Raw genomic sequence first — 18,743 nt, 5'->3', positions numbered from 1 at the left:
TTTGTCGGACAGTATTCAAACATCAGATCTGGTTCCGAAGTGAGTGAAGAGTAAACAAGAAACATTTTGTGAAGCACTTTTAGACAGGAAAGTAGTTTGTAGGTCCTCACCCTGATCTGAGACAAACGAGGAGGTTTGACAGGAGGCTCTTCATAAGGCCTCTCCGCTAAGGAAGCGATGATGCGTTTCCTGTGACCAAGTAGGCTAATTTTTAGCACCTGTAAAAAAGAAAATTATGAAGTGATCATACTGAGCAGCACAAAAGGAAATGCCAGAAAACAACACATCAGGCACTATTTCATTTGTGAGGTTCCCTTAATAGTTCTCCATGTGAAGCTGTTTCCCCTCCGAGTCTCTTCTCTTCTGTTAATCTTGAATCTACATACGGGATTGCACAAGTTCACACGTTCATGCAGCGATACAGTGTCTGACATTACTTCACTGATCTACAGGTGATGGTATTGCACACAGAAATGGAGGAATGCAGCACTGATCTTGGAGTGAACAAGAAAACATGTTTCTTTCAGAGACCCTTCCCAGTAGTAGCAAAAGTCAGCACATTTCCTCACAGACCAGTGAAGTCTGACGTGCCATCTTCTAACCAAGTAATTTCAGTTCTTGTTTTCAAACGTGAAAATCTCAATTAATTTTTTTTGAGTGAGACTTTAGAATCCATTTCCCAATATTCAACACAAATACACATTCACCTTCAGTTTTAGCCTCCTGCTTCAGTTTGGGGGGGGGGAACCTGAAGTAAACCGTCAAACTCGTTTCCCTATCCTGATTTTTTTTTTTCCCCAAGACACCTGAAGACTAATTTCACCCTCTGATACTCCCCACTGTCCTTGTACATCACTGTGACTCACATTGACAATCTCCAGCTCCCACAGGTTTCTGACGCAGTCCAGAGTGCGGTAGCCGCTGGACAGGAAGTTTTGCAAGTACTCATGCAGGCCCAGATTCTCCAGCCAGGAGGACAGGGAGTTGCTGCCGTCACAGCCGAGCGCTTTCACCTGCAGCAGAAAACGTAATCATTCACAGACACTTTGAGGAATTCAGGGCGTTGGCTGAACCAATATGCTGCAAATTTAGCCAATTTTCCTTGGCAGGAAATTGAAGGGTTCTGGTTTCAATAACCCCCACAGATGTATATTTGTATACAAGCAGAATGAGCTAAAGCAATACAAATTAAAGTGAGAATACTGCAGAGGTGTTTTTGTTTAATTTTATTTTTATAACAAAAGTAAAGCTCCCAATACAATAAGATAAAGCAAGCCCACCGCCAAACCGTATTCGACTTCATTATTAAGCACTATTGCTCCTGCTCAGCCGTATGCCTAACCCACAAATTAACTTGTTAATTTTCATAAATGCAATAGATACTTGGGTCTAAGGTGAGAATATTACTTAATCATCTAACATTAAAGCAAATGCAAAACACTGAATTGGGTCTGAGAAGTACTAAAGTAGGAATCAATGATTTATCACCTTTGGAAAGGAACGTGCTGCGTGCAGGATCTTCTTTCTGTGGCTCGGATCTGCGATTCCAATCTCTCTCAAGTCCTGGTCCTCCATTACATTGCTCCCCTTTAAAGCAACATACAAAACAAGCATTTTTGTTACTGGCATTTCTAGTCTAAGACCCATGAAAGTCATTAGAAAGCAAGGTACATTAAACTGTGTCAGAATAAAGTAATTTAAGTTACCATTTAGTAAAAGACAGTTTTTGTTATTTTACGTAGTTTATTCAAGTCATCTATGAAAATCCCAAAACACAGACTGCTTTGATGTAAGATAAAGATAGATAGATATCTATCTAAGACGAACCCTCCAAGCTAAAAGCCTTCAGTGCAACGTGAGAATTGATCACAAATATGCTACCATTGCATAAAAAGGTGAATTACTCCTGACTGAGAGCCTCCCTAGAACTCAACTTAGTGACTATCACCAGAGGAGCCACATCGATAACCCCTTAAATGAGACTTAAGAGTGTGTGTGTGTGTGTGTGTGTGTGTGTGTGTGTGTGTGTGTGTGTGTGTGTGTGTGTGTGTGTGTGTGTGTGTGTGTGTGTGTGTGGGGTACTGACAGGAATGTGGTGATTGATGTTCAAACCAGTCTTTGGTTACACACGATATCACCTTTGGAGACTGAGTGGCAACAAACAGATAATGGAGAAGGGAGGGATGAATCAATGTCTGAGTTGCAGAGTGGGCAGCGTTATGAGATGGAGGCGCATCGATAGCTGACGACAGCCGCGGGGGAAATCAAAACACCTTGACACGTAAAAGGAAAGCCTTTATATGAACACCGAACATCATTTATTCATTTATTTTAGTTCCATATTAAACAATTTTATGGTACAACAGACCAAATAAGACAGTCACAAGACAGTAAACAGTGTTTCCCACAGATTTAGATTAAAACGATAACAGATTCATAATAAAGCTTCTGCGGTTTTCACACTTAATGTTGCAGCTTTACTGAGCAACATAATCAGCTGCCTCTGAGGTGAATGAAAGAACTCCAAGATTACAGCTGATTGTGGGTCTTGTTTATTAACAATTTCCCTACCCACTGTTAGACCCTGGTTACAGTAGTCTTTTCAGGTCTCAGCATTTGCAGAGGAGAAGAAAGACTACTGTCTTCAACTGCAGGAGGGTGGAATAGAACGTGAATATCTCCAAGAAGCAGCTGAATAACTGATAGGACCAAAACAACAACCACCCAGCAATTGAACTGGTAATCAAAACCACAGGATGGCAAGGGCTGGGACTAGCCAGTTAGCAGAGGTTGAAGGAATTGCCGTCTGTTAAATGGAATTAAACTGACTTTTAACCATGCTCAGATTGACCAATAAGAAGTGGGTAAGGGTCACAAGTCCTGCCTGTTGGATATAAACCATGAATGCTAGCTGTAGTGCTTCTGCAGGGGAGTCAGCAGCCAACTCTCATCTGCCAGTATCACTACGGTCCAGAGAAGGCGTCGCCTCAGGGCTGACTCTTCAATATGAACCTAAAGTTAATCCTGTGGTGCTCACCGCTGTGCACATGCACACATACACACACCACTAATGGCATAGCAGAGATGCTGTCTGTAGGTCAAACTTGACAGCCTGTTTTTCATGCAGATGCCGTTGATGCAAACAAGGGGCGGAGAGCATGATGAGCGGGGAGGAGTGCGTCTGTTAGAGTAAATGCTGCAGAGCAATCTTTGTAATGCTGCCTGTGGAATCACAATGCTAATCACAATTCAGCTAAGACACTGACATAAACTTTTACACTGCCATCCTGTTCATGCTGAAATTTCTAATAGGCTGCGATCCAGCCTGTCGATGGAAATCCGGAGAAGGAAGACGGAAAGCAGAAATATGAGTACCTGAATGCTCCGAGTGAGTTTATTGATCAGAACTCACTATGATCTTGGCTTCAGCCCACACTGAGCACAGGACATTATGTATCATCTCTTTTGCCTTCACACTGCCTCACACGAAACTGACAACTGAAAGCCCATTATCTCTGAGCAGCAACATGCTGATTGCTGCCTCTCTAGCTGAGGACTGATATGGTTTGTGGGGCTGAATGGATGATAATGCTTCAAAGCGCATGGATCATTGCATTACTGTCCCACTGGAGATTAACTGATAAATGTCTCTATGCGGGGGAATACAGCTGTAACAGACTGGGTTTACACTCTTTGCCCATTTCCTGATTTATTCATTTTCCTACCACTCTGATTTTCTCATGTGTCTTCTGCCAATTCTGGCAGATGTGCAGAAATGTTATCTCATCACTTCGAAATCATCCCGTTTATTGGGCTTTACAGACTTTAATATTTGTTTTATGACATCTATCACTGAGGCAAGCCAAGGAAACATCAGCATTGTGTGGGTGCTGGAGTCCATCCCAGCCATCATACGGCGAGACCCTGGGTACACCCTGGACAAGTCGCCAAGCTGACACAGGGCTCTTTTGTTCATTTCTTTCAATCTTTTTTGTCCTTGGATAATTTGATTTCATGTTGAAGTTAACCTGGGTAAGCTTAGACATAAATAAATGACTCCCAGTTCAGTCCCATGATTAATGGCTTGATGGTTGAATGACAACCTGACTGATAAAGCAAATAACTTTGAACACTAATCAACATTTTGCTTCTGGACACACCTCACTAAACCAAACCAAACTGGAGTGAACTGAACACCTGTTAGGTGAAGAATGTTTGTTCACACCTGGTTTAATAAAAATTCTCATTTCCTTTCATGTAAAGTGTTACATTCACCTCTGAATGAGGATAAATGGCTTATCCAGATATAGCAAAGAGTCTGAAAACACAAACAGCATGATGTGGTGGTGACAACTCTGTGGGGAAATTTCTGGCTAATGTGCTTCCACAGGGTTGGCAGGTTTCAAGGAGTACATTAGTAGAGAGAACGCTAATATCAGCACAACATTGGCAAACAGAATACATTTACAGCAGTGTAAGCTGGGCCTGTTTTGTGCCTGTGCAGCTTGTCCAGCTCTGCTTTACTCCGTCCTCTCATTAAAATGCTGCTCTGTTCCTCCTCGGCCTATCCAGAGAACAGCCACAGTGGCCTCCCTGGTTTAAAAGCACTCTGAATTCAGGCTGGGTGCTCAGGGGCACGGATCACTCATTCTGACCCTCTAAAGGACAGCTACCTAACAGCACTAAGACTCAGTTTGTCCTCCTAAACTGGCTGCCATGAGACCACTCAGACCTCAAAAGAAAAGTGCAAATGAAACGATGACAGAACATTAAAAAAAATGTTTCTTTCAAATTAACAAACAAATCTAAGCCCAAAAAAAAAAAAAAAAAAAAAAAAGAAAAAAAAAAAAAGAAATCAATCAATCCATTCCCAGTCCTTTAGCTTCGGATGCAGGAAGCCATTACTGGATTTTTCCGCAGGGTTTGGTCCCTCGCTGCAGCATGAGCCCTTTGCATTTATTAAAAGGCAGAAAAAGGGGGGTTGGGGGTCACGAAAACATCATGAATTTAGATTATATGAATGCAGCTCAGAAGTAGAAAAGGTTTGCCTAACCTTGGTGCAACTTTTAGATCTGACCAACTCTTTCTAAAAAAACAAAAAAACAAACCAAACAAACAAAAAAGTCTTTCTCCTTATAAATCCTCAGCCACCTCCACTGATTTGAAACTCAAAGTAAATTTGTTCTCCCTCAGCTGACCGCATAAAAGTCAGATCCAGACGCCCTCGCCAGAAGACCGTCAGTCTCAGTCGCTTTGAATACAAACGAACTTGCCGACTGTGTCACAGCGCAGAAGTCTAACACAGAGAAAAAGAGACATTTCATTTCAACAGGCTTTACTTGTCAGCACCAACGAGCGGTGGAGAACAGCATGATTGCGCAGCGCTTGTTTCATCGGGACATTTGCTCCACGAGTCGATAAAAAGCATCTAATTGGTTTCAGAAAAAGGCTCGTCTCTGCAACGCTGCTTGAACACAATACATTCACTGCTGTTATTGATCTGCTTCTAGAGCGTGCCTGCAGGGGAGACACACATCACAGTTGGCCGAGTGGCAGAGTAAACACTGTTTAATTAGTGATCTCGCTGCTACATAAGCATACTTGGAAAAATAAATAGTATGTCTAACAACCTAACTCAGAGAAGGACCATTTTCTTACCATTGTTTAAAATTTGATGATGAAGTGTGAACATTTCAATTAAAATACTGGCATCTTGCCCGTCTTTTAGCAGCTCATAGGAAATGCATAAGAGTAACATCATGACTCTGCATCTATTTCTGAGTCTGAAGTGTTTTTAGATTGTTGTTTTGAAAGTCGAACACAGAAGGTGATCCGTCTCTTGAAGATAAAAGTGGATTGGCTGACAGGCATATCTGTACACAGTACTGGCAACTCAGCCAAGAACGAAATATGGCTCGTTTCTGCTCTATTCACTAATGCATAGATTAAACGCAATTATAAAAGTTTAGCAAAGCAAAGGTGACTCAGAGGGTAATTCTAATTTCCAATTGAGACTAAATTGTGATTCATAAAAAAAAAAAAAAAAAAAAAGGTCAACATTTGCTGTGGGAGGGACACGTTGTTTTGTTCAGAGGTAACAGCTTTTTCTCTAAACCCTGCAGCGACTTTAGGAAGCCAGGTGGTTAGTAAGCCATGTTTAAAGATAGAAATGTTGCCAGCTTGCCGCTTTGGAATAAAAAGACGACTCAAGCCTGAGAAAAAGGAGTGTGAAAGCCTAAAAGACAGTAGGAAGATTAAACCCCGAGAGAAACTTCAGAGGCTTCAACACGTACTTAAACATGGGTGTGGATCACGCTTTCTCCAAGCGGAGAGGCTGATAAGTGGATGAATTCTCTATTCTCGGGTTATGTAAAGTAGAGTAAAAGGTTGTTTATGGGAGAATCAGAGTGCACTGAAATTAGACAGATATAGTTTGATAGCAACCACACATTTTATTTATTAAACAACTGAAGCTTAATAAACCAAAGAAACATTATATTTATAATATTTAAGTCTAATTAACAAGCCTTACATGCAGAGGTAAAGAAATAAATATACAGATACTGACAATCAGTGATGACCTTTATCTGGCGTCAGACCAGACAGTGATCTTCTAGTTTTCTATTGTCTAATTCTGGTCAGGTTGTGTTAATCATTGCTTCAGTTTGCGGTCTTTAGCTGACAGTAGTGGCACCTTGTGTGGTCTTCTGCAGTTCAGAGATGCTCTTCTGCATACATTGGTTGTAACAAGTGGTTACTGGAGTTACTTCCAAGTTGCCTTCCAGTGAGCTCGAGGCATGAACAAGACATTTTCACCCAGAGATGTGGATATTTTCACATTATCAGATCATTCTTTGTAAAACCCTAGAAATCATTTTGTAGGAAAATCCTCAGTCCAGGCTGTCTGACACCAACAGCCATTTAAATCACTGTTCTTTTCCATCCTGACGCTCCATTCAAACTTCAGAAGGTCATCCTGACAGTGTCTGCATGCCTAAATGCATCGCGTTACTACAAACCCAATTAGATTGAACACCAGATTAGTATACATCATTAGCATACCAAATGAAGTTGCCTATATATCGTCTTTATTATATCCAGTTTTGCAAAGCTCAAGGTTAATGATTTAGAATTTAAAGTTCAAGTTTATTTATAAAAATTGTTTAAAAGGTTTGATAATCTCAAAGAAAAAAAAAGTGTGAAAAGAAAGAAATATATTCATTAATTTTTGTCCCATCACTTCATGTTTTTTTTTGTTTTTTTTTAAAATTGTAGTAAATGTTTCCCTCAGAGAGATCGATGTTTTGTTTTGTAGTTTTTGAACTTTAAATGTCTGTACTGGTTTTAATATTGCTGCTATATCACATAATCTCAGGGTCTTATAAGTTGAAACGTGTACGTCTGTTTACATCTGCTGTCATGTGTTGTGGAGCTTACAAACAGAGGTGTATATCTTCTGATTCGCACAAGGAAACAGCTGTTATGCTTACGTACAATACCCTGAGTGTCTAAGAGACCATATTCTTTGGAGTCTTTGTCAGCTTCTCATAGTCGCACTCATCTGAGGCACAGTTCATTCAAATTCAAATTAAAAGTGCCCGAGACCCTTTCTTTCAGCCGAAATGAAAAGTTTAATTTGCACCCAACACAGTGATTTATGAATTATTTTTGTAGTCGCTAAGAGAACTTGTTCTGTTTTGTTGTTGCTGCTGTGTTCCTGTTTATACGCAGCACTCTGGATCTGGCTTCATTTACTTTGTGGTAAGTAGTAAGTCCACATGGAGGGAATCTTGAGTACATTTATAACTCATGTGTGAATCTACAGTAGTGTTTGAAAAACATAAAAACCTTCACTGTAACAAATAAAACACACTGTGGACAACAGATTTTCATAAGTCTGATAGAAATGTGAGTTCTTATCTTGACAAATAGGATGCTTATCTCTCAACTTTCCCACCGGTTCAGACTGCCAGCTGTGCCCCTTCATCAGACTTCAGGACTGAGAAAAGCAACTGAGCCAACTCAGAGAGGCATCGCACACTTTGGGCTCTATAAACTTGTCAGATTGGCAATAGCACCCCATTACTCATCAAGATTCTTCTCCCTTCTGGTCGGGCATCAGCTGCTTTGTTGGCAGCCGGCTCTCTGACTGTTAACGAGAAGCCACGACAATCGCCTCCCAGGCCAGAGACAAACCGTCTGAGAGTGTGAGGATCCAGGACAGCCTTGATTCAACACTAAACCAGAGGTAACAGTATCAAACAAACTATCTGACAGGAGCTGAGCTCAGACTGCATCGGCTAAGTTGAAAGGTGGAGTCACCAGAACAGATGGAAAAGTTGAAACACTGAGTTAAGCCAAGCACTAAATAATGCAAATACCTATGATGCAAATATGATACTTTAGAGTACAGGGAAAAGGTAAAAAAAAGTCTTCAAAGACTTAAAAACTGAAAATAAACGGCTAAACAGGCGAGAGAATTAAATATGAACCAAAGACAGTAATGAAAATGAAGTAAGTGAGGCACTCACCATGTAGTGAAGGTCGTCGAATCCATTCAGGAGTAGTTTGCTCTCGTACTGCGGCAGACCCACATGCTCCAGCCAGTCTCCCACGGGCTGGTCCAGCAGTCGGCCTGCAGCACCTGCTGACAGGGGAAAGCGCTTCAGGAGTGAGAAACCTTTCAGCCGGTAGCAGCGGCACTCCGAGGATGAGACGTGGCATTGCCACATCATTCTCGGCCAGCAGAGCCGAGCGCACCAGCAGCAGGAACGTGAGGGAGACAGTGTCCTCTGTGAACAAGGCGTCAGCTCCCGCAGGACAGCGGGGGCTGAACAACAGTCACTCGAAATAGATTAAACTACCCCCGAGTCGGGGGTGAAGGTAAGATAAAAGGGATAAATCCACAAAAAAATGGATAATATCTAAAAAATAAAGAATATATTTTTGCTATGATAGTGAGCCAGGAGAATGCTGAAATACATTTCTGTTTAGCACACAGCGCAGTGCCTCACCTAACTCACAAATATGACTAAATATTTCATATCTGATTATGAAAAAAAGTCAGAGTGTCCCATTTCAGGAGGTACCTTTTTCTGCCCAAAAATAAAAAAAAAAATAAAAATTAGGGCTGTTTTAATTACACTTTAACTTTACAATAACACTCAGGTTGGAGCGTATAACTTTAGTTTAAGTTCTTCCAGGGTAGTACATTTGTTGCAGCCAAGTGTAAGTGATCCAGACTTGTAGCCAAGACAGGTATTTGGTAAATAATTGGATCCCAGACTCACATATCCCACCTGTTTAACATATAATCCCCCACGGACAATCCAAACAGGAATCTACCTGTGATGTGCCACTGTCCACATCGGAAGCAGCAGGACAAGAAAAAAAACGCAGAGGGACTAAAGGAAACCTGTGACATGACTGCAATGAACGGAGATTGATAACAGAGCAACACTATAGTGACAGCTGTCAGCAGTCTAACCTATACAAAGACAGATTGGTGCCTCTCCTCCAGTGAACATGTTACTGGAATTCTTTAACTCTCTTTCAAAGCAAATACACACTCCACACTAGAAACCAATCACTGCACAGGTAGCTACCTCCCAATATATTAACTACCCCTCAAACACAGAGGCTAACAGAGTCAATCGTTTTCTACCTTGTGAAATCTGGCAGCTTAGAAAAGTAAACAGCGTTAAATTCGAAAACATAACATTTCTTTATAAAACACAGATTTGAAAGTTTCCCTTTCTGCTTGTCGGCTGTCTTATCATTTAAACCTGATGCATAAACAGTCACGTTCCAGATGAGGGTCCCATGTCAAAAGTTCCGTTCAGACATCTCATAAGCTTGAAAATTTGTCAAGGAGAAAAAAAAAAAAAAAAATCCAGTCAAGAATCCGATCGGCTCCTTCAAAACGCACTTTCAGTGATAGCTCACTCCCAGGATTAACTCCTCTGCAGACAAGAGAGCGCTAAGATTATCTGAGAGATGCGGTCCGGCAACAGACGAGGTCTAAAAGAAACATTTTTTTAGCTGCTCCTAGCTAAAGAGCAGATAACCTAGTCCTGCAGAAGTTACATCCTCCTATTGTCCTGACTGATCACAATTCTGCTGCCTGCAATTCCTCTCTCCTCCCTTCCTCTCTCTCTCTCTCTCTACCCCCCCTTCAATGCATACACTTCCCCACTCCCTCTCTCTCCCTCTGTAACACTGCAGGTGGCTGCTCTTTATCAGAGCTAGCTACCATTTCAGCTACAACCCCCCTCCCACCCACCCCTAATTTGCTCTCAAGTTCCTGCAGCATCTATACCTCAGTCCATTGTTTTTACACATTCTCTTTCTAAAGGTAAATCAGTGAAGATACAGACTGGAGGCACAGAGCCAATCAACTCGGCACGTCACCGCCGAGCACCGGACCAAATGAAGGAGTAGAGGGAGGGAAAAAAGTGATGCGGTTTATCACATCAAACAGAGAGCCTCCTCTTGACCGAGTCCCCCGATGGTCTGCTCCACTGAGCTGGAGCTGTGAGCGTGGTAGCTACAAGGTTAAGGCTCACACACGCATGGAAGTGGAATCAGACTCATGGAAACTTCACACCAAGTGCCTGTGATGGGATGCTAACTACTTTACTGCAGCAGTGTCAGCTTTCTACAAAGTCTGCTTCCTCCAAAGCACAATGAGCTCACCCCCTGACATACGTACAGAAGTGGTTAATATTTAAACAGCTCAATCCAGCGCAGGGCACAGCAAACCACAGGGCTAGAATAAGACGATGGAGTTTGGCGAAGGAAAAGAGGATGTGCTGCTTTGTTTAAATATATTAAAAAGATTGCTCAGGCACGGCGGTGACTGACAGTGGATGTTGAAGAATGTCAACAGGGAGAGCTGAAGGGAAAGATTTGATTGCTCGGGTTGCTGCTACAATCCTTGGACGCCATCCATCAAACCTTAATGACAGGCTTTGAAAAGCAGAATAACAGCAGAGCAGGTTACAGTCCTTACACTGCTTGTAATACAGGTTCTCTCTCAGGCACTTTGGTTTTAAAAATAAAGATCCTGGTACGTTATGATGCAGATTTAGTACTTGGCTCATGTCAGACACCACAGCTTGAATTACTGCCTCAGAAAAACAGAGACGCAAAACAAACCAAGGGGTCAAATCTCAGTGGAGGATGACACACGCCTTCTAAAAGAAACGTTTTAGACTCTTTTCTTTGTCATTTGTTCTATAAAAAACAAACCTGTAATTTCTAAAATAGTATTTTTGTACCCAAACCTCCATTTGTAACTAAAATGGCCTGTATTTGTATAGCGTCCCTAAGGACCCCAAAGCGCTTTACATATCCAGTCATCCACCCATTCACGCACACATTGGGACTAATAAAGGTTATCTTATTCACACACTGGTGATGGCAAGCTACATTGTAGCCACAGCCACCCTGGGGCGCACTGACAGAGGCGAGGCTGCCGGACACTGGCGCCACCGGACCTCTGACCACCACCAGTAGGCATTGGGTGAAGTGTCTTGCCCAAGGACACAATGACCAAGACTGTCCAAGCCAGGGCTCGAACCAGCAACCTTCCAATTACAAGGCGACCTCCCAACTCTTGAGCCACGATCGCCCGCTAATCTGTATTTAGAGCTCTCCTCTCTACTATCACTGCCATGCACTTGTTTAATATATTTTTAAGGTTCAGGGTGAGGATCTAATAAATATAACTATAGTATAAATCAAATTCCAAGCACTCAAAGCCCACTATTTGGCAATAAAGGCAGCCGTTTCATTAACATCCACACCCACAAAAAGATAAATAATGAATTAATACAAGGTGCTTTTGCTCACATTTATTAAACAGATGAGTAGCTAATGGAAAACTACTCATTTCTTCCTGTTTTCCTTCAGGTTTCCTTGACAAGTGTCAAATTCACAAATAAATTAAGTCATTTTAACTTGCTTGAAAAAGCAACAATATTAGTATTCATACTCTACCTGGTGTAGCGTATTGCTGATCTCTGGAAAAATCAATGCCTGCACCAATCATAGTCATCATCTTCTCGATCTGAAGACAGGAACAGAGGGGGGAGAAAACAAAATGTAAGGGCTTGGAAGAGTGATCAGAGTTTGGCCACCACCTTTCACCAGCAAAAATACAGAGAAAAGCCCCTAAAGCAATAATACACTGTCCCTGTGAGAGCAAATGATGAGTACGTCAGCAAGAAGAAAATTAGGTTGCAGTGATTTTGCAAAGACATGTTAAAGGACAGCTTGAGGACCGAGACGGTTGAGTGCCTTTATATCCTATTTATGGTCACATTAAAACAATCATTGCTATTGTCCCACATTAAATGAGTAACCAGGGCTTGACTGCACGTAGGGGACAACAGGCACAAAAATGCTGCTTTATACTGGCATGCCGGTCTTACCGTCTGACTCTAATAAGGTCAAAAACAAAAGGATAATTGTAATAAACAAGTTAAAAGAGAACGTGCACAAGTCTGGAAAAATAATACAGAACAAAGTCTGGTAGTTTAAGCTTCCCATGTACTTATAAAGCTCTCAGTGAAGAGAGTTTTGGAGCAGGTTTAACTGTGTCTTGATGCTTAAACCAATGCTTGTAACAAATGTTTCAAGACGACTGAAGCGTCGTAGACAAAACACAAAAAGGGTTCGAAACCCAGCAAGACTGAGAGTGAGAAGCTACAGCTGAAACGATGCCCAGAAACCTGACGTTTCTTGCAGTAATTTCATGCATCATGACATAATGCATGTGAACATCACCAGCAGTTGGTTTCCAATCACAGTAAGTCACGCACATACACACATCACATGCACATGCCGCTCATGGACTTGTAAAAACACAATACTGTCATTTCATAGAAATGTATTCATAAGCGAAGCAGCAGTGGGACATGAAACTGCAATATTACATCTGCCACAGCACAGAATCGTGGTTCCCTTTAAAGTGGCCCACAGCTGAATATGCATGGACACTGGGAGTGAATTCAATGCAAACGGAGAGACTGACTGTGCTGCTGTCACACCTGTCAGGTACTCTGACTACTTTGAGTATGAGGCCATGTTGTATAAACTAGAGTGAACAGATAAAACTACAGCTGGAGAAGTTTTATCCGAATTTGAATGTCCTCGCTCCTTAAAAAGCCCCCAGACATATTTGATGACCCCATTAGCATAATTATATATGAGATAATAAAGCGACACTGGAAAACCAAAGTAGCAGTTTTTTTTCATCATCGATCAGCAGGTGGATGTTCAGCAGTGAAATAGTGCATAATTAGAAGATTAATGTCAGAAGGGCAGAGAAAGATATTAACGTTGAACAATGATGCATCTATTTTAGTATGCTGCTGCCAGACTGGTAACCCAGTCACAAACTGAAGCTTCTGGACTTAGAAAAAGAAATGAATAATCTGAGTTAAGGTTATTCCAAAAGGGTTCCTAAAGCCTCAAAGGATCCCATCTACCTCTACAAAGAATGCCCCAGTAGAGGACAGAGCCAAAACCCAAAAGGACCAGAAGATTGACATCTTACGCTGTCGGAGGAATTAGATCTTCTTTGTTTTGGGGAGTCAGAAGTCGCCGGTGTCTGCTGAGAGAGAATTCATCGTTTTGTTTCGCCTTCTTCCCATTCAAAGTGTGTATCCACACTGTGCCAACTATCCTCTGGCAGTGTTATTATAATCATCCTGTTTCACACAAAAAACACTCTTGACAGGAGATTTTAAAAATTCTAAATTGAAAGAAACACCATTCCAGATGGAAAAGCGTACACGTTTAGTGCATAACAAATGTATCTGTTATGACTGGATCTATGAATAATCAGTGTAGTCATAGGAAGTGAAGAAATATAAACACAAAAGCTCAGGATCACACACTCAGCCTCAGTGTAAAGTACAATTCCTTCCTCATGTCCACATTCTCAACATTCATGTTCACCATCAGTCCTCAATACGGCAGAGGGAAAATGCCAAAGTTTTGGCGAGAAGAGGTGTGAGACAAAGGACGGTTAGAGAATGGCATTATTTTTGATATCCATCTGCCCAGTGTGAAGTCACCATACTCTTGATTAGAGTCCTGCATATTGGGCAGATGGTAGATTAGTCACACGAGCTCAACAAATAACTGCCGTCCACATGTTCATTCTATGTCGTTAAACAGGAAAGCTGACGGTGGAGTGGGAACACAACTTCTAGCTGAGCAAAGAGCAAACATGAGTGATCAAAAGTAGTTGCCTCCTCTTTACACGAGAGTCTCTGGATGCATGTCACACATACTGAAAGCATGTGAGACATTGTGTGCTCAGACTTTTCTACGGTGATGGTTCAGTTAGTATGAAGCATTTTAGGAAAGAAGGATGATGCTGGGGAGAGATGCCCCCCCCCCCCAAAAAAATAAGAATAGCTCTAACATGAACAGCATGTAGTTGCTGTTGCTTCTTGGATTCCTTAGATTTTCTTCTAGTGGTGAAATAAAAGAGAAAAACACAAACCAACTACATCTTCATTAGAGTTTCTGTTCACCTAGGGATGGCTGCTTATTTTCCTTAAGTTATGATATCAAACTGATCTTGACAGGTTTATGTTGCTCTCATAATAAACTAAATTATTAGGCCTCGGCAGGACAAAAGCAATTAGAAAGCCCCTGATGAGCGCTGGCCTCGACTGGGGGTCTAATCTGTAAAATCACACACATGCATAAGCAGTAGCAGCACCTGAGTTAATGAAGACAAGGCAGTGCTCTTTGCCTCATTAAAGTGGCCAAGGTCTGTACTCGAGGGAGGATAATGCTCCCATCAATCGCATCTTTGACACACAGTTCAGCTGCCCAAGTTTTTTACGCCACCATTCAGGAGATAAGACAGGCCATTGTACTTTTAAACACTGAAGGAGAATTTAAAATATACTCACTACTGTGGATAAACAAAATAAACTGGATGCATTTAAAATGTCACTTAAGATAAAGCACAGACGTTTTTTTCCTATTTAAAGAAATGTACACACATGAACGTACACACAAATCACAACAAAAAAAGCACATCGATGTTCAGTCCTGCTGTATTGGCCTCACTTATCCAGCATAATGGAAAAGGGAATGTTAGCTGGTCCAATGAGAGTTCAAGGCAGCTATCCAGAAAGGTAGGTGTGTTGGAGCTGGGTAAATATATCCTTATCAGAGGATGCCAGCCAGTGATTTCCTCAAAGTAAATCACATTCACAGCAAGAAGAGGCTTCTGAATTTCATGGTCAGGAACTAGGATGCTCAGTGTCATGAGAATTAATAGAGGAGAGGAGAGATGGGTGTGTTTTTGTGCTGCAGGATTCAATCAATGCAGAGAACTGAAATGGAGAGGCATCCATTGTTAGAGAGCCTCACTGTGAGCACAGGGGTACAATGAGAGGGGTCAGAAGTCACCCAGGAGGTGGAGGTCAACAGCTGAAGAGCCAGCAGTGTTGCGAAATGGTCAGGGTGAGATTAAAGGCGCATGAAGCCATTTATCATGCTCCTCACAGTAGGCCTGCTGCCCTGAGGTGACTTAGCAGAATAACGGGTCCGCTGTCCTACCGGGATGTGAAGACACAAACTGTCTTTTCATTAACAGCCTTGAACAATGCCCAACTAAAGCCGAGAGAAAGGGTGGCGGCAGAGCTAAAGGACGCCTGGCAGTGTGTAGAGGGTGAAACAAAAGGCTGCAGCAGAGATCGTGTGCCCAGACCACCAGCCTCAAATTGGCAAGCTGGCACCAAAACAAGGGTTGGACGAAAACTACGGACTAGTGAAAAGCATCAAGGGGAACACAAACACAACCCTGTTTGTAGCAGGTGCCAAGACCTCAATGCCACAGTGGGACAAAACACTGTCAGCAGCCCCATGAACATCCTCCTGAAATAGCCCAATGTCATGCTTATGTTTTTATGAACAACGTCCCCTCTGGGAAACCTTGACCACTCATTCCGCATTACACATAAATATTCCCAGTTAAACTTAAAACAGGAAGGGCATTCCTTTGCAAATAATTATAAGAGTTATACCAAGCAGTGGCTGCATGCGTCAGCCCCCCGTGGCTCTCCTGTGTTCTCCCCCTGGTGGGGATCAGAGAATAGATTTACCTCGCTGGCTGCACTGGAGCTCTGACACACACCCACAGTTTGGTTTGATCTCAGCCAGTCAAACACATGAAACTGCTTAGCAAACAATGAGGACACAAAACCAACGCATAGCCAAACCCTTAATGATCCCATGAACATGGATTAAAAAGAAAAAGAGAGCAAAGAAAATGATGCATGGCTTAAAAACATCAGAGAGGACAAGGTTTTTGAAGAAAGGGCAGGATAATCTGGGTGTGCGCCTCACTTTGTCTCCCTTTTATTTCTTTATCAATAAAGCAACCAGCTTCAATCAGTGAATACCAATCGGAAAGGCTTTAAAAGAAATATAATATCCACAGAAATGCTAAAAAGCATTCATTATTTTCTCATTCTGTTCAGTCATAGCATGTAGACAAGATTAATGAGCCTCTAGCAGAGCTGCTGCCTGTAAGGGAATCAATACTCACAAAAGCTGGTTTCATAGTGGCTATTGGATCTGTGAGGTGCGAATCGAAAAGGAAGTTAAAAAGTGAAGTGTGGAAGTGGATAGCGGCCCTCTCCTGTCTCTGTCTAAAGCTCGCCGTCTCCTTATCTCTCCTTCCATCTGTGGAGCTCAGAGTGCTGGCTCACACAATGTGCCCCCCTGGATTGTCATCTTCAGTCTGATTGCAAGGACCAACACCAACCCACATTAGCATGCGCTTTACACACATGCACACACACTGAGAGCGCCTTAAAAGGAGAGATGCATAGGCCAAGACCTCATGCAAGTCAAATCTCCTTGTCTTGAAACCCGAGGCAGTGCATCCAAGGGTTTGTCTTGTTGAGAAAGAGGGGTGATGACTAGGAACGATACTGAAAGGAAGGGGAAGAGGGTGTGAGAACCAGAATATTTTACAAACCAGATTAAAAAGGAAGAAAAAAAAAAAAAGAAGATGTTTTTAGAAGAGGTGTGTCCATGCACTTGGGGGTGGGTTTGGTAATGTCCAGGGACCCCAAATGCTGTCACGCAGCTCTGTAGAGTGCTCCAGAGCAGCCAGTCGTGACCGGCAAGATGGCTGCCACAGCACATCAGAGAAAGCAAGAGTAAGCAAACACTGCCGATGGAGAGACAAGGGCTGAAGAGAATGCAGCGAGAGAGAGAAAGTGAAAAGAAAAGGGAGTTTTCAATTTTCAGGGGGCACTCCCAACATCAGTAAGAAAGTGTAGGCAAGGATACGCCCAATGAAACTTTTACTGCATTTCCCACACACTCCTCTCATTTGCTATGCACTTTAAATCGCTGGTGTGAATATTTCTATTTCAAGCAGACGCAGGCTTATTCCCTGAAAGGAAAAAGAGAGAGAGAGGAAAAAAAATGAGCTCTTGCGCTTTGGTTTGAGCAGAGAACTCACCGCCATCTAAATCACTATTCATGTGAAAAGAAAAAAAAAGCGTTCCGGGTTCATTAACTTTAAGGCTCAAAAATTGGAATTTTTCAAAGGCTTTTAGAAGCTTACCAGCCAACCAAGGCCTCTAATAAACATCTAGTCACGATCAACCGAATTGAAAATTCCTATGCGATTCAGCATGCTTTCAAAAAGTACTAAAACATGGTGTTATTGTTATGGAAAACTGTGCAAGCAGGGTAGTGGTTAACTCTACAAAGCATCATTTGTTTTCATTTTTTTTTGGTTTTTGGGGCTTGTATTTTAAATTTTAACTTTCTACATCGAAGTACATGTGCTGACAAGGAACCTGTGCATGTGTGAGCTCCATCAGAGGCTGATATTAGCAATATTAGGGAGTACAAACACATTTTATTCCGTAGCACCACTGATAGCAAAAGAGAAAGAAAAATATATATCTATATTTTTAAGGTCCACCGTCTAGGTAGTAGAGCCCTAAAGCAATTTTATTACGTGTCTGGCTGTATGACTGGAGAGTAAATAAAATTTATTCCCAAGAGAAGAATGAAATTAACAGAGGGCAGCTCTCTGCCAGCAGCCAACTTAATGATTTTTTAAAAAGCTTCCAGACATTCAGATGAACTCAAAGCTGCCCAGTTCCCTTGGTAAAATACACTTACATGGCGCATACAGGAAATGGGGGCACTGCTTCAAGTTCATCTCCTTTTAGCAGACCAGAGCTATTTTTTCAGTTTGGAACCAATATCACCATCTATTCTCCTGCCAAAGAAATGCAGTTTGTTTTGGCTCCTCCTCTTAGGCCACGTTTAGTCTGTTTACTTCATCTTTCTCTAAGCACCGGGGAGAATACAACAGGACTCGGGAGCTCCAGGATTATTGTGAGCTGCTGATGATATCTAGGAAGAGCAGAAAGCTCCAATAGCCAAGTAATGTCACAGCTGGCTTAATCCTGTCACTCTCTCACGGGCCACATCCCTCAGGTGCAGTCTGAGGTGGTGAGGTGTTCATTAAACTAGATAATTAGAATGAACAGTGCCCTGCCAGTGACCAGACTTTAAAGGGAAATAAAAGATCCAAGCACATACTTGATTGAGCTCATTACCCACTACGCCACATTCTGGAAAAGGAAGACAATGTGCAAAACCTCTGGATGTCTGACTTTTAAATAGTCATCATTACACTTTTGGCTATGGCACATTTCCATTAGTATTTGTCATAG

The 18,743-nt window shown here is 42.0% G+C and overlaps 1 protein-coding gene across 9 annotated transcripts in view; it reads right to left on the bottom strand.

Moving 5' to 3' along the window:
* anks1aa (ankyrin repeat and sterile alpha motif domain containing 1Aa) overlaps nucleotides 1-18,743 on the bottom strand; it is a 62,714-nt gene that overhangs the window by 8,744 nt on the left and 35,227 nt on the right. For 4 of the 9 annotated variants that reach the window (XM_085393093.1, XM_085393087.1, XM_085393097.1 and 1 more), the window contains 6 exons: nucleotides 13,562-13,618; nucleotides 12,001-12,070; nucleotides 8,532-8,647; nucleotides 1,489-1,587; nucleotides 867-1,013; nucleotides 111-218 (listed from right to left, as the gene is read on the bottom strand). In XM_085393093.1, the coding sequence (XP_085249219.1) occupies nucleotides 111-218; nucleotides 867-1,013; nucleotides 1,489-1,587; nucleotides 8,532-8,647; nucleotides 12,001-12,070; nucleotides 13,562-13,618 (597 nt within the window). The remainder of the gene's footprint in view (nucleotides 1-110; nucleotides 219-866; nucleotides 1,014-1,488; nucleotides 1,588-8,531; nucleotides 8,648-12,000; nucleotides 12,071-13,561; nucleotides 13,619-18,743) is intronic. The other 5 variants (XM_085393089.1, XM_085393088.1, XM_085393090.1 and 2 more) reach the window with 5 other exon arrangements.

The sequence above is a fragment of the Rhamphochromis longiceps genome, linkage group LG20 (assembly GCF_057381845.1).
Source record: "Rhamphochromis longiceps isolate RC_006_pf linkage group LG20, R_longiceps_female_GT1.1, whole genome shotgun sequence".
Taxonomy (NCBI): Eukaryota; Metazoa; Chordata; class Actinopteri; order Cichliformes; family Cichlidae; genus Rhamphochromis; species Rhamphochromis longiceps.
The sequence above is the reverse complement of the archived record's forward strand: the minus strand, read 5'-3'. Positions and strand labels throughout refer to the sequence as shown.